The sequence below is a fragment of the Anomaloglossus baeobatrachus genome, chromosome 1 (assembly GCF_048569485.1).
Source record: "Anomaloglossus baeobatrachus isolate aAnoBae1 chromosome 1, aAnoBae1.hap1, whole genome shotgun sequence".
In the NCBI taxonomy this organism is placed as follows: Eukaryota; Metazoa; Chordata; class Amphibia; order Anura; family Aromobatidae; genus Anomaloglossus; species Anomaloglossus baeobatrachus.
This window is the reverse complement of record NC_134353.1, coordinates 185563730-185579449: the sequence shown is the minus strand read 5'-3', so window position 1 is coordinate 185579449 and position 15720 is coordinate 185563730. Positions and strand designations below refer to the sequence as shown.

The window sequence follows — 15720 nt, the reverse complement described above, 5'->3', positions numbered from 1 at the left end:
GTCCTTGCTGGGGGAGGGGAGCAGGATAATGAGAGGACACCGGCATGAGCATTACAGACACAAGTGCAGTTGAAATAGGAGCTGGCATTGGGGGCCCCCCTTTCACAGAGGCCTGGTTGCAATTGCATCCTCTGAGACCAAGATCTTTACGACCCATTATGCATGTCTGTTGATTCTGTGATTTCTATAATTCCACAAGTTACCTTTCTGTGTTTCAATTTCAATGTTGAGAATTGACTTTAACAGAGAAATACTCAATAAACCAAATTAATGCCTCTGTGATTCATCCTTACCATGGTAAATTTTAAAGATATTATTTTAATATAGACACTATATTAAACTAACTGAAAGTCCTGCGAGGATAATAAATTGCAAAGCTGGGGGAATATTAAATAGAACCTTTGGCACAAATGTACTTTCATACGTATGTAATAGAAAAATTTAAGACATAAATTCATTGCTAAGACAGCTTTGGTTTTATTCAAAATGCAATAAACCAAGAAAATATTGTGTGCAAAACGTTCACCATCTCTGCTTTTCTAAGTGGAAAAATGTTGCATTAACTTTCAGCCATCTAGAAATACATAGTTGCCAAAATATTACTAATTTTCAGGAATTTTAATTTAAGATATTAGCAATTAGTGATCCTAAATGTATTTACTGTATAATATATAGCAATTATGTTCAGAACCAGTCAAAAACTTTGAACAGAAGACAATGCTTTATCCATTAAGTAGCGTATTGATCTAAAGGCTAATGGATTAAATGCTAGAAAAATATTGTTTTAATATAAGTTAAATACTGTAATTTATTCTTATTGATGTAAAAATAAATTGCACATTTTGTTGTTTTTTTTTAATGAATGTATATCATTCTGACCATGCGTGCTTTTTAAGCTATTTTATGAGATTTCTATGCATGTTCATGCATAATGTCTATAAGTTTCAATAATGTAGAGCTTGACTTACAAAGTTATTTTTCGGTTTTCTGTTTGTAGTAGACTACAATAGGGCTAAAACAGCAAAACATGTAAGACTAAAGACAAGACAACCTTACCTTAAGAAATTTAGGTCAGACAATATGCAACACTTTTAAAAATCTAAAGGGAATCTGTCACCAGGTGTTTGTTACCTCATCTGAGAACTGCATGATGTAGGAAAAAGTAGCCCGATTCCAACAATATAGCACTTAGTTTACCAAGAGTTGTGACAAAACCAGCGTTCTAAAATTTAACATGAAGCAGAGGTCAGAAACCTAATTCTGCCCATATCATAGCTCTCTATGTACAATGTCTATTAAGAGTGAGCTGCTTTTCAAAGGGGGGAATTTAGCTGGTTTACCATGCAAGTGAGACTTACAAGCAAAAGGGTAGCACTGTTTTGAACTTTTTATTTTCAGGCTGCATATCTGACCATCCACTGCAGCTTGAGACTTGAGACAACCATCATTTTATACATAATCATCTTGACTATCTCATACATATGATTTACTGGCAACTATTTAGCATATTATTAGTTATGCAGATTCTTATCATGTCACTAAATTGTTAATGTTTTCCTCCTAAAAATCCAAATTTTTATTTTTTTTTATTTCTAGTATTTTGCTAGCATTTTGTAAATCCACCTTTGGCTTCCAATACTACTTGAATCCTTCTGAGCATACTCAATCAAAAATCTGATCCCTGGTCTCTTTCACAAGTTCCCAATATTGGTGCTCATTTGGGTATGTATACAGCTTTTTCTTATCACAAGTATTCAATTGGGTTGAGGTCTAGGGACTGTGGGAGCCAATCCAGCACCTCTACTTCATTGTCATTGAATAATTTCTTAACCAATGTTGACATATGCTTGGGTCGCTGACCTGCTGGAACACTATGTCATCCTTTTAATAACCATAGCACTCAAGTGTACAGAGTAACTCATCTTGTGGGATAGTCTCATATAGCTCAGCATTAAGACCACCATCCATCCTGGTTAAGTATGCAATGCCCTTGGCTGGGAAACAACCCCATATCATCATGCTTTCGCTACTGAACTTGACAGTTCCTTTAATTTCTCAGTCTGTTAGCATGTTTTTACCTTGTTTCTTCCAGACACATTTGCACCCATCAGGGCCTAGTCTCTTGACTTTTATCTGATATCACCAACTCACCCATTTCTAATTTTCTACTGTCCAGTTTTATTTTATTTTTTTGCAAACCTGAGCTGACACTTTTTATGACAGTATTAAAGTCAAAGTTTTTTCACCTTTTTTGAGCCACTAGTTCAGTTTTGAGTAGCATCGCATTGTGCCTGCATGGACATCTGTGATTTCACTATTACGAAGTATACGAGTCACCGACACCGCAGTGTTTATGGCACCAAAACTGATACACCTGGTAATGAGCTGACTTATTGACTCCATTATTTTGCCTAGACATTCACCTCATCCATTCTACAAACTGTCATGGCACTCACATGATGAAGTTTGACAATATTCTTGGCCGAGAGACCGCTGTCAATGAGCTGGATAATGCTGTTTTTCTCTTCTTGGGAAATCTTTTTCATGGCAGCTCCTTGATTCAAAACAGTGACATTTCACTTGGGAATGAAGTTAATAACACACTTTGCTATTAGGTAATGTGACAACAAGTTGTAATTTGTAGTATACAGAAAGAAAATGATTTTTCCACCACTAAGAGCAAAACAGTAGAAATGCAGTAACATGACAAGAATCTGCATAACTATTCAAATGCTAAATAATTGCTAGCCAAAATTCTGTATGAGATAGCCAAGATGATTATCTATGAAGTGAAGGCAGTCTCACGTTCAAAGCTGTTGCGGATAGTGAGATATGGAGCAAGAAAGTCCAAAGTTCAAAACATTGTTACCCTTTTGCCTCTCAGTGTAGTTCAGGCAGTGATACTTTATTATATGTAAACAACAGCACACATCACTGAATTCTGTGTTCTAAACCTTATCTCACACTGTCTTCAGATTACATAGCAAAAACCTGCTCTTTTAAGTGCAATAACAAATAATCATTCAGTGTTATAAGAAAACAAGTTGGCTAAGGAGGAACATTTCTCTTTGTGGAAAGTGCCAAAATTGCATAAATAAATTTATAGGTCATGCAGTGCTCCTTTGGAAATCTTAATATGCAAATATTCTTTTTTCCTTAAAGATGTTTCCCATTAAATTTCACATCAGAGCCTCTCACTTGGCCAAATCAGTCCTCATACTTTGCACTGCTGAGGTGCAAGCACCCTGAAGCATAAGTCTGTAAATGGAGTGTCTGGCTTGGATTTTTGACCTAAGTCATGTGGCAAGGGTCATTAAAGGGTTAATATTGACTTTTAAGACTGCACCTCAAATAAAGTTCTAGTCCTTTTTCTCTCTGGAAGAGGATATTTGCACATGAGGAAACAAGGTCTAATAATAAGTACCATAGCAAAGGCAGAGCAAGAGTTACCTTTTCAGTAAAGCGGGCTTTACAAGCGATTGTACCCGCCCCCGTCGGTTGTGCAACAAGGGCAAATCGCTGTCCGTCGTGCACAATCTCGCTAACCCCTGTCACATGGACTTACCTATCCTGCGACGTCGCTCTGGCCAGCGATCTGCCTCCTTTCTAAGGGGGCGGGTTGTGCGGCGTCACACGGCAGCAGTCCAATAGAAACGGAGGGGCGGAGATGAGCGGAATGTAAACATCCCGCCCACCTTCTTCCTTCCGCATTGCCGGTGGAGGCAGGTAAGGAGATGTTCCTCGCTCCTGCGGTGTCACACACAGCGATGTGTGGTGCCGCAGGAATGAGGAACAACATCGCTAATAAGCAGAAAATGATTTTTTGTTTTAGGATGACCTCTCTGCAGCAAACGATTTTTGCCGCTTTTGTGATCGTTTTAGGTCACACATAACTGTTACACGCTACAATATCGTTAAAGACGCCGGATGTGCGTCACAAACAACATGACCCCGACGATAATTCATTAACGATACTGTAGCGTGTAAAGCCCTCTTAAAGGTGGTGTCACACACAGCGACGGTGACAACGACGTCGCTGCTACGCCACCATTTTCTGTGACGTAGCAGCGATGTCCCGTCGTTGTCGCTGTGTGTGACATCCAGCAACGAGCTGGCCCCTGTTGTGAGATTTTTTGCTCGTTGCTCTCCCGCTGTGAAGCACACATTGCTGTGTGGAACAGCGAGAGAGCGACGAACTGAAGAGAGCAGGGAGCCAGCTTCTGGCAGCCTGCGCTAAGCTGTAACCAAGGTAAACATCGGGTAACCAAGGGAAGCCCTTTCCTTGGTTACCCGATATTTACCTTCGTTACCAGCGTCCGCCGCTCTCACGCTGCCTGTGCTGCCGGCTCCCTGCTCCCTGCATGCCAGAGTACACATCCGGTAAATAAGCAAGGGTTTGCTTATTAACCCGATGTGTACTCTGGCGTGCAGGGAGCCAGCGCTAAGCGGTGTGTGCTGGTAACCAATGTAAATATCGGGTAACCAAGCCCTTAGTTACCTGAAATTTACCTTAGTTACCAAGCGCAGCACCGCTCCACCTGTCGCTGCTGGCTGGGGGCTGGTCACTGGTCGCTGGTGAGATCTGCCTGTTTGACAGCTCACCAGCGACCATGTAACGACGCAGCAGCAATCCTGATAAGGTCAGGTCGCCCGTCGTGATCGCTGCTGCGTCGCTATGTGTGAACCCAGCATAAGTGCCAAGTATATTTAAGTAATTAGCCTTAGAAAACAAAAGCTAACAATAAGTTTAGATTAACACACAATTGAAAGTTTCAGTGAGTTCAGGCAGCAGATCTTAACAGCAACAGCTCTAGCCAGACAATGTTATTCAGGCCTATTTAGTTAACCTCTTCATGACATCCGAAGTTCATGTACAGTGCAGGTTGGAATCGGGTGTATGGAACCAGTGATTGTTAATTTGTTAAATCCCACGGTCAAACTCTGACAGTGGGATTTAAAACTCACCAGTATAGGAGCATGCCATTTTGAGAACCCATCTGTGTTCACGTGATGTCATCGCGAGTCGCCTATGGGTTGTTATGAGAGCATGGGGTCTGCTGAAGACCTCCATGTTTGTCATAACAGCGCTCCCTTGAAACTCTACGTGTGGCCAGGCTTCAAAAGAGACTGATTTCTGCTATATACAGCAATGCTGAGGCATTGCTGTATATAGCACAAGCGATCAGACAATCACAGGTTATAGTCCAGTAAATTTACTATTAAAAAATGAATTGGAAAAAAAAAATAGTTGTAATAAATATAAAAAAGCTATAAAATTTCAGAAAATTCAAATATATCAATATATAAAAATAATTAACCCAATTGGTAAACTCTGTAAATAAAAATAAGAACTCCAAAATTATGTTAATTTTGGTTGCTGCTATACCACAAAAAATGCTATAACAAGCAATCAAAATATCATACATATCTCAAAATGGTATCAATAAAAACATTGCCTCAGCCCACAAAAATAATCCATCACTCAGCTCCATTGACTAAAAAATTACATTGTTACAAGTCTTTGAAAAATAGAGACACAAACCCCTTAATTTTTTTTGCAAACTTCAAATTTTTTTACCACTAAAATAATGAAAAAAAAACTGGTTTAGTATCACCATAATTAGAAGAATCATAATGTGAGGTCTTTTTTACCACAAAATGTACTGTGTAAAAACAATTCCTCGCCCCCAAAAAAGTCAGAATTGTGTTTTTTTCACAATCAATTTCTCCACATTTGGAATTGTTTTCCCATGTTACAGTATGTGGTAAAATGAATGGTGTTTTTCAAAAGCAAAGTTTGTCATGTGAAAAAACAAGCCCTCATATGTCTATGTTGACAGAAAAATAAGAGTTATGGCTCTGGGAAGGAGGGGAGGAAAAAAATGAAAAAGTAAAACCAAACAATTGGCCTCTTTGAGAAGGGGTTAAGAAATTAATGCTAATTAGAAGACACTTGTTGGGCTAAGAAACATACAGATGTTACCAAAATGAACAACAGATGTGGTTGTTTCATTAGAAAAGCTGTTGCTCCAATACAAATTAAATGAGCAGCTGTCTTGTGCAAAAAGTGTACACGCACTATGCTAACAGTTAACCAAGTACTGGTCAGATTATTGAAGAAGGAAGGTGATCCAGCTCAACTGGAGCAAGGTCCGGCATGCACGGATAACACTCTGGCAGTGCAAGGGTCCAATAGAAAAAGAAAAAATCCAGCTTCCGGAGTTGTAATAAAACGCAGGCAGCGTTCGAAACGCGTAGCCTTATGCCGTATATGGGCTCCCAATTTTTGTCCTTGTCGTCACATTAATTTTGACGTCCTTCAATAAAATTTTGCAATAGTTTTACTACAACTCCGGAAGCTGGATTTTTTCTTCTTCTATCAGATTATTGAAAAAGCATCCTTGCTGGGCACCTTAGAAAAGCTGGTTGAATGAAAGGCCAGAATACACAAAGCTGTTATCAAGGAAATGGTTGGCTACTTTTCAGAAATTAAAAAATACGAATTACAGTTATGAATTTTATTACTCAGTTTTAGTCACAGACTCTTATATTTGTTTCTTCCAAGATTTGGATAGGAGATAATGTTGAAAGAGTACATTTAAGACTCAGATGGATGAGTCAATTGCAATTTAATTTCAAAGTGTTTCCAGGTCATACTGACCTCTTTTTCAGGAGAAGCACAATTGTGGCTTTCCTGAAGAAGAGGTCAATACGATCTAGAAACGTGTTGAGATTAAACTACACTTGATTATTTTTCCGAGTTTCGGATTTATTCTACCAGCAGTGTAATAATTGTCCAAATCATTTTTCACATATAGACATAATGTTTCATGTACAAAAAGCCTTTCAGGCTGTAGTTTTTTGCTAAGAAATTAGGTATGTTGCACTATATTTGATTATTTCTACACCCCACTTTATGAGCAGGAGCACCTTAAAAAAACAATTTTGCTGTGGGGGACTTGGCAAAACATTTTATTGCCTGGTCACCTATATCCTAGTAAATTAGTATCATTTGGCAACTATGGCACTAAAACGGTTCAAAATTCCACAAGCCAAACAACTACAATGGTTCATTTCATTTGCCACAATTTCTAAATCCAAACCTTTACATATGATGTATACTAACCTTATACAAATCTTAAGTGCATTTTTATGAATTAACTCTGGACTTGTAAAACCCTCATTATTTAAGCAGAATGTAGTTTAGACAACACACAGAGCTGCAAGGGAACATTTGTTGAATGTGCTGTACATGTGTTGTGTAAAATGTGTTTTTCATTAAAAAACATTCAACTCACTCACACAGTAACAAATACAACAACTGGAAAAAAAAGTTTTCCCCTAACAAATTAAAACTAATAAAGACAGCTGTTTGAGTTTGCTGGCTTACAAAATTGCGGACTTTACTCTGTTACAGCTTCTCACTTCTTGTGCTCTTCTTGATAATACTATGACATTTGTAACGTTCTGGTTACTGTAATTTTCCAAATTGGGTGTCACGGCTGCACTCCTTAAGGAAAAGTATAACCTTTGGAGATTTTCAAACACATTGAAAAATCGTACCATGCTCATCAAACAGACATGAGTCCAGGTGTACTTGCATTGGAACATGACTGGAGATTTGTAGATGTCTGTGAAACTGGAACAGATACAGAATCTTTGAGTTCAGTGTTCTGATTACTTGGATAGTTCTTCGTTTCCAACTTCTTTGTGGTATCAGGACAGTTCTGAACAAATATCACTCTATTGTAAGCCTTTAGTCTTCTCCACAGCTGTATATAGACTTTACACTGAACATACATGAAAACTAAGCCACCTGTAAATCCAATAGCAACAACAACTAATTTTGTCCAAAATGGCCATTCCAGGACACCTGTAAATATAAAAGAGGATACAAAATAATATTTTTTATTATGCATAGAAATCATTATAAAGGATAGAAACCACAAATCTCAATTGATTCATTTAAACAAACATTTAACATATGAACCTCATTCAGGTTCAGTATAGGAGAAAATTTAAAAAAGACTTACTGTAATCCTTGGTGATATAGCGAAATTGACCTTATTATTGTATCTTACCTAAACAATAATTGCAGCTATCTGATTTGAAATGTTCTACTTTTTGATGTACTGAGATCACAGCAGCATAAACACCGTGATCTAGTGTAAGTAGTAAGTTTCCTTCACTTTGAGAAGTTCTCGAAGTGAAGGAAGTTCGTGATGAGCAAGCACAATCATGCTTGGGTGCTTGGTACTCGTAATGAGCAGTTGAATTCTTGAATGGGTGTGACTTGAGTACCTGAGTATAATGGAGGTCGATGAAGAACTCGAGCATTTTTCCAGAAGATCTTCCTCATTCCTTTTCTTTCCATGATACTCGGTACACGAGTCAAGCCTGTCTAAGATTCAAAATGATCTCTACGAGTACCGAGCACCCCAGCATGGTAGTGTTCGCTCATCCCTATTCCTTATCTTTTAAAAAACAAAGTAATAGGTAATTCTATTTTGAAATAGAGGGTTCTTTTTCAGGGTCTTTATATACAACTCATAGCGAAGAGCAGCTACAAAGACATTCTCTATCTCTAGAGAACACAACATCTTAGAATTACACTGTAGACTGATTTCAGTGGGAAATGTAATATTCTATGTTTTTCCTGCTGCTATGGTAGGGATTTCAGCTTATCGCTGAAGGCACCAGCAGTGGAATATCCTGTGATCACCTTACTGTGAACAATACCTCCTAATTAACAGGGATTTCATGTAAATTCTGACTCATCCTGACAAGTTTCTCTTGTAGATGACAGGCTGTGTAATGCAGATATTTTAAAGTGGCCATTGGTACCAATGTCAGATTTTTAATCATACAAAAGCACCACTATTTTCATTAATAAAATATCAATTTCTGATCTTTCAGTGTTCTCTGACTCATACCACACACATAGAATGTAAGATTATTTTACATGATTCATTAAAGAGTTCCCTTCCTTTTAACTTTAATTTCATAAATCAATGGTATACATGAAAATATGCAACTTGTAATAGATCTTATCAGACAAATTTGGTTCTTTCTCTGCCAGAATTGATCAGTCATTATCACAATTCTCAATTCTGAGGTAAAATCTGAATTTAGTGACATGGGTGATGGCAGTTGTTGTGATTCTATGTAGATAAAAGGGGTAGGAAGGGGTGGAGCTCTGCTTCTAGCTCCTCCCTCTGCCTAGAGGTCCATCTTCTGTCTATAGCTCCTCCCTCCTTCCATCATCATAGAATCTCATCAGCAACTGCCATTTTCTCTCATTAATGGGAGTCTTCACTGAATACAGATTTTACCTCAGAATTGAGGTTACTGATGAGATTCTATGTAGTTAGAATAAAAGTGAGGGGCGGAGCTTCGCCTCTAGGGCCTCCCTCTGTCTCTAGCCCCTCCTTCTACTTCTAGCTCCTCCCTCTGCTTCTGGCTTCTCCCTCCTCCCATTGTCATAGAATCTCATCAGTAAAAATTGCCATCTCCTATCTCAGTTATGGGAAAGTCTTCACTAAATACAGATGTACATCAGAATTGAGAAATTTGATAATGACTGATCAATTCTGGCAGAGAAAAAAAACTAATTTCTCTAAGATACAGTTGAAACCAGAAATTTACATACACTATTTAAAAAGACATATCGCATGTTTTTTCTCACTGACATGAAATCAGTATAAACCTTTTCTGTTTTAGGTCAATTAGGAACCAAAATTATTTATAAATGCCAAATACTAGAATAATGAGAGAGAGAGAATGTTTTAAGGCATTTTTATTACTTTCTGCAAAGTCAAAAGTTTAGATAGAGTTCATTAGTATTTGGTACCATTGCCCTCAAACTGTATGACTTGGGTAAAACTTGCTTTATGCTCAACACTTACAATAGGTTATGCATCTATATCTCCAAAATACATAATTCAGGTGAAACCCATGGCAGATCATTTCACTAATGAGGCAGCAGAGTTACTCCAGACTCTGTGTGGCCTCTTTTCAGCCGTGTCCTTCTTTCCAAAGATGCACAAAACTATTGTTGACAGCCCTTTTATGCATGAACTAAAAAGAAACATAAAAAAAGAACACTGCTAAACCACAGGCCAAAGGGGAGTCTAATATCACCCTCTGCCTCATTACAGTGAATTTTCCCTTGTGAATGTTGTCTGTATCATGTTTTTTTTTTAGAGATTTACACATAAACCCCGATGAAAGTGTGATGCCCCTGCACTAGTCAGGGTGTCATAGGGAACTGCACTCCTGTCCTTATAGTGCAGAGGCCACCCTCCTTGGTTCCAGGTGCCACCCAATGATATTGCTAACATCAACATGCAAATCCCAGTCACACACACACACACACATACACCAGTGAGTGGGTCTAGTGGTAAAGGCTGCCCACCTAAGAGTCAGGCAGACTGGTGGGAGTTGACAGGGCAGTCGACGTCAGGGGAGCAAGGAGAGAGGAGAAGAGTAGTGGCTCTCAGGGGGAGAGAAAGCTGGGGAGTTGGAGCTCCCAGGACAGTGAAGCAGCAGCCCTCATGGTATGAGGGGCTGAGGGGTAGAAGCTCCCGGAATGTCGGACTCGACTAGAACACAGCAAAGCGATATCATTGGGAGCGGACACCTGAACGGCAGCGGTACTCCAGGACTTTTGGTTTAACTACAGCCTGTGTGTCTAATGGCCTTCCAAAACAGCACCAACCTCATCCAGCACTATGACTACCAACCGTGAGTTCCCTTCTCCCTGCCTTCCAAACCCCCTTGCATCCACCGGCACTCCCCTACCATCACCGAGCCCCAGGGTATTCTCCCTACCCGTGGATGGTCACAACACTTGGCTGCCCCATTCCATCATCCCCGGGTATTCCCAACTGCAGCGGTGATACTCCTAAATTACTACATACCACAGGTGGCATCACGAACTTTATAAAATCCCTTGTACCTATTCCCCCTTCTTATGAGTGGCCACACGACCCCCGGGTCCACAGACCCTCGAGCCAACGAGCACCCGGATCTGAGCAGCTCGGCTGCTGGCACGGGGTGGCACAAAAGCATTCAGCATAGAGCACAGGATAAATGTTAGATGAGCCCTAGGCCTTGGTTCCACTTGCACATAGCTTCCAATGTGAGAGCATCAGAAGTGATATGCTAATGACACTCTGCTGCAAGTGTGAGTTGAGGGTCATGTGCCTGTGATCCGATCTTGTGATCTGATCACAGCTGCGGAGAAGAGGGAGGGAGCACTTTCTCCCTCTCCTCTCCGGCCTGTCTCTATGTACATCGCAGTGCATTCTGATGACATTCGAGTGCAGTGCAATATTTCACACAATCCCATAGACTTGTGCGGGTGCATATGAGGCGAGAATCCCTGCCAAATGCAGCATGCTGCGATTCATTTCTCATGCCGATATAGCATGAGAAATCAATCGCAGATGGACACTGCCTCATAGTTTTGCACTAGTGCGAGAGCATTCTGATGTTTTATTGGATGGCATTCTTACGAGCAAAATGCAAGTGGTACCGAGGTGTTACTGTGATGTTTAGGAGACAGAATAAACAAATCAACAGCAGCTGAAGAATTGATTTTATTTATTTTTTACACTGTTCACTTTGCAGTATAAGGGATAAGGCAGCGTTATTCTTCAGGTCATTATGATTACAGTGATACCAGATTGTTTTAGTTGTTTTTAGGTTTGGCTACCATCTGTAATGCACGGGTAGTGATGGGATGATCAAACTGTAGGCAAGCAACCGAAGTATGCCAGACACACTTTGCGCTAGCAGTCATGCCACCGTACACCCTTAAGGGCTGGGGAACCTTTCACCTGCCTTCCGGTCTTGGAAGGGGGGACTCTGACAGAGCCTTTCCCAGGTGACAATAGCAGGGTGGCTGGGCACACAAGCCACAGTCAAATCAAAAGCACCAACGCCAGCAAGGAAAGTAGTAACCACTACAAATGTAACTGTTGAAACCTCTGGAGGAGCCAGCTACAAATTGGCAGGGTATTAGTTCCTAGGCCACCTTGACTTTCATGGTCAGTGGCAAACTGAGAGACTGCTATTAGCCTTTTCATAAGGAGCAGTGAAATTGCCCAGGAGCTCAGCAATGTGATTGAGTCTGAAAACTTCTAGAAGAAACAGTAAGTTTTCCTTCAGGATTCAAGTCACCTGCTCCCTGGAAGGGATCAAAGATCTAGGGTCTTCTTGTCTTGAAAATCCCAGGATTTTAAGACATCTTTTCCCAGGTAGTTAAGTAGTGGCAGGAGGTATATACTACCACAGCACAGCAGAGAAACCAATCTCTCATTGGGGTAGCTCAGATCACCATCATTGTGAGTGCTGTAAGGAGTGTTCTGGACTGTTCTGCAGAGCTTCAGTAAAAGGTAAAAGATCTCTAAAGATCTCTGTCCTGTCTATGGCTGATTATTCTCTACTGCACCACCTTTACCTCAACTTCCCCAGGAACCAGTCCTAGTTGGGAGAGTAAGGGGACAACCCTTTGGTACTGTGCATCACCTCCTAACTCCTGGGGACCTTCAGGAGTGCCTGGTCTTACCAAAACTGAACATTCCAACTGGTGTCACAAACTAATTGTTTATTTATTTATTTTATTTTTCTATCCCAGTTTTTAATATGGTTTTTAGCCCTCATCACAAAAGCCTGTCACATGCGCCTTGTACGGCCACTTTACCTCTCGGACCCACCACCGTGACATCAGAGGTCTGCTGGTCGTGGCACAGAACCTCCGAAGCCATGTCGCAGCCATTAGGACTGTGCAATGGAGAGGTCTTGAGGATCAGATGGCAGTTAGCAGGAATCGGAGGCAGCGGCACTGCCTCGACAGATTAGCGATGAGTTGAGTAAAGGTTTTTAAATGATCCGCTTTTTATGGTCTATGAACTTTATAGGAAATGTTCTATTTGTGGAGAATAACTTTGCTGCTAATTAAATTTCCAAGTTAAATTTGCACAATTTGTCGAATTCCAATTTTATCATATTTACTCTTTTCTTTATAACTATAGCTAATATGGAGCTAATAAATGTTTACATTTTAGTCTAAAAATATCTTGGTGTTGTATCCAAATTCAGTCATGTAGGTATCAATGGCAAATGTATGTTAAAGTTTTATAAAAGTTTTTCTGATAATTAATTTAGTTTATAGTACAAAGGCACAACAAATGTTAATGGAAAATAGATATATAATACTAAACACTGAACTCTTCAGTTTTCTTATTTTAGCCTAGAACTGTGCTTGTTCTCTTTTTTGCTTGATAACACAAGGCATCCAAACAATCAACCATCTAATTCCCAGAAGCAATTAATTTTGTTTCAGTAGGAGAACAACAGAGTGATGTTTCAAGCTGCACCCAGCACTTCAGTGTGTGGATCTACAGATAGCATCAATGATCTTCAGATAGGAGGGTACTGTCATATTTCATCTCTTCACTGCACAGCAATTTGATGTCAATTAAAAGTCTAGAAAGTCCTTTTTCATAAGTTATTATTATTTATGTTAGCATTACAGGCTTGTACAATATTGTGATCATTTGTTTTAGTCTTAAATGCCTCTTACATGCTGGATATTGACACTAATGCCAGTGTTTTGTTGGTATATACTGTGCAATATAAAGTTATTGGGTTTTAGTCAAATTAAAGATAAGGAGAAAAATTGATATGTTAGATGACAGACTGGACATATTAAATGTTACTTTGCTTATCACCCAATTACTGATAAAACAAGATGAGTATAATAAATCATTCAGCTATTGTAAACAGAAAAAGCTTTATGCGCAATATTCTCTCCAGGATAGTCGATTTCACACATCTGTGACACGGACTGTGCTCAAATTTGAAGACCCGGTCTAGTTCACCAGATCACATAATCTAAGCTAACTGACTCATATGTATAAATATTTCAAAAAGACTGCCACGAGATAGTAAAAGATGGAATTCTATTTGTGAGAGTCAAAAAGACACAGAAAACAATATAATTAATATTAAAAACATATATTTTATGTTATAGAATTAAAAATAATATCCTTTACAGTAGCTTGGATAATCAAAGTGCATTCATAAACAAGGTTTCTCAAAAAAGGCAATACAGGATAAGATGAATATTTTAGGGCCACTAAGGTAATAAATATCTGAATACACACCACCACCCCCCTACGAGGAAGTATAAAAGCGACAAAACGCGCGTCGGGAAGGAGGCATATGCGTATAATTGGCTCTGCATCAGGTAATTACCCCATTGGTTATACTTTATCATTGTATTGCCACCGGTGTAAGCTTTTTATTAGCATTATCTATTTTTTGCTCACTGTCATTAAACAAACATTGTGCTGGTCATTCTGATATACAGTGGATCCTTGGATTAAGAGTAACTTTTTTGAGAGCGTTATTCAAAACAAACAAAGCTTTTTAAAAATATGTAACTTGGTTTAAGAGCAATTCTATGCAATAAGAGCAAATACTCACCGTGCACACTTCTGGTTCTGTCCTTTTACAAAGCTCTGACCCGCTCTGGAGTTAACATATGTACTCTATATTGTATACAGTATACCATTGTACAGTATAGTATATACTATATTTACTATGTAGCATGTCTATCAATTTTCATTTGTGGATACAGTGCTGTACTTTCATTCTGCTAACCAGTACAGTGCATTGCTTGTACTGTAATCTAATTGCCTGTGCAGTATTCCTACCCCACCTTTGGCTTAGTTCTGCCCTTATTTTGGGGAGATTAAATTTGGGTTGTGTTTTTTTCTCTCTATAGTGTACCTCCCACACACCAACAATTCTATTGTAAGCTAACGTGCAGTTTAATTTGTTTTATATGTTTTTTACTGTACTGTACAGTCTTTTGTATTAGTGTACTTTAATAATATATGAATACAGTATATTATTTTGTATTACTGTAATAAGTTTTTATAAATACAGTAAATATTTTTGGGCTGTGGAACGAATTGTCTGAATTTCAATTATTTTCTATGGGAAAATTCGCTTTGATATAAGAGTAACTTGGTTTAAGGGCACACTCCCGGATTGAATTATGCTCGTAATCCAAGGTTCCACTGTACCAGTAACCCTAGGTTCTTAATGCATTAACTTTATTTATTGCACTCTGTTTAAATAATTATTATTTGAGTTTACATGTATTCTTTAAGGATCAGAACATCATTATTTTTGTTCATTTGCTATAATATAGATAATTATTCAGCTACTTATTAGTGGCCCTATATTTTTCATCTTATCCTGTATTGCCTTTTTTGAAAAACCCTGTCCATGAACGCGCTTTGAATATCCAAGTTACTGTAAAGGAGATTATTTTTAATTCTACAAAATAAAATATATGTTTTTAATATTAATTATATTCTTTTCTGTGTCGTTTTGACTCTCACAAATAGAATTCCATCTTTTGCTATCTCGTGGCAGTCTTTTTGAAATATTTACTTATATTGGTGACACCTGAATTTAGGGATTTTTTGATGATGTCATATATATATAAATGAAGCAGTTTCTTCTTGCGGCCAATATTATTTTACTCTTGCTGCAAACATTTCTTTTATTTGTACATACTCATGCTACTGTATATACTGCAATTGGACTAATTAATTTGATTGATTGTATTATAAATCTGGTAGTAGTGCCCCCCCTTTTATTCTTTCTATAAAGATGGTCATATATTCAGATTTTCTTTTT

At 38.7% G+C, this 15720-nt stretch overlaps 1 protein-coding gene across 1 annotated transcript in view; it reads right to left on the bottom strand.

Annotated features, from left to right (window-relative positions):
- Positions 1-453: 453 nt before the first annotated feature.
- The window catches only part of MARCHF1 (membrane associated ring-CH-type finger 1), a 536484-nt gene continuing 521217 nt past the window's right edge, over positions 454-15720 (bottom strand). Inside the window, exon 7 of the mRNA XM_075347363.1 lies at positions 454-7873. Coding sequence (XP_075203478.1) covers positions 7572-7873 — 302 coding nt within the window. The 3' untranslated portion in view covers positions 454-7571. The remainder of the gene's footprint in view (positions 7874-15720) is intronic.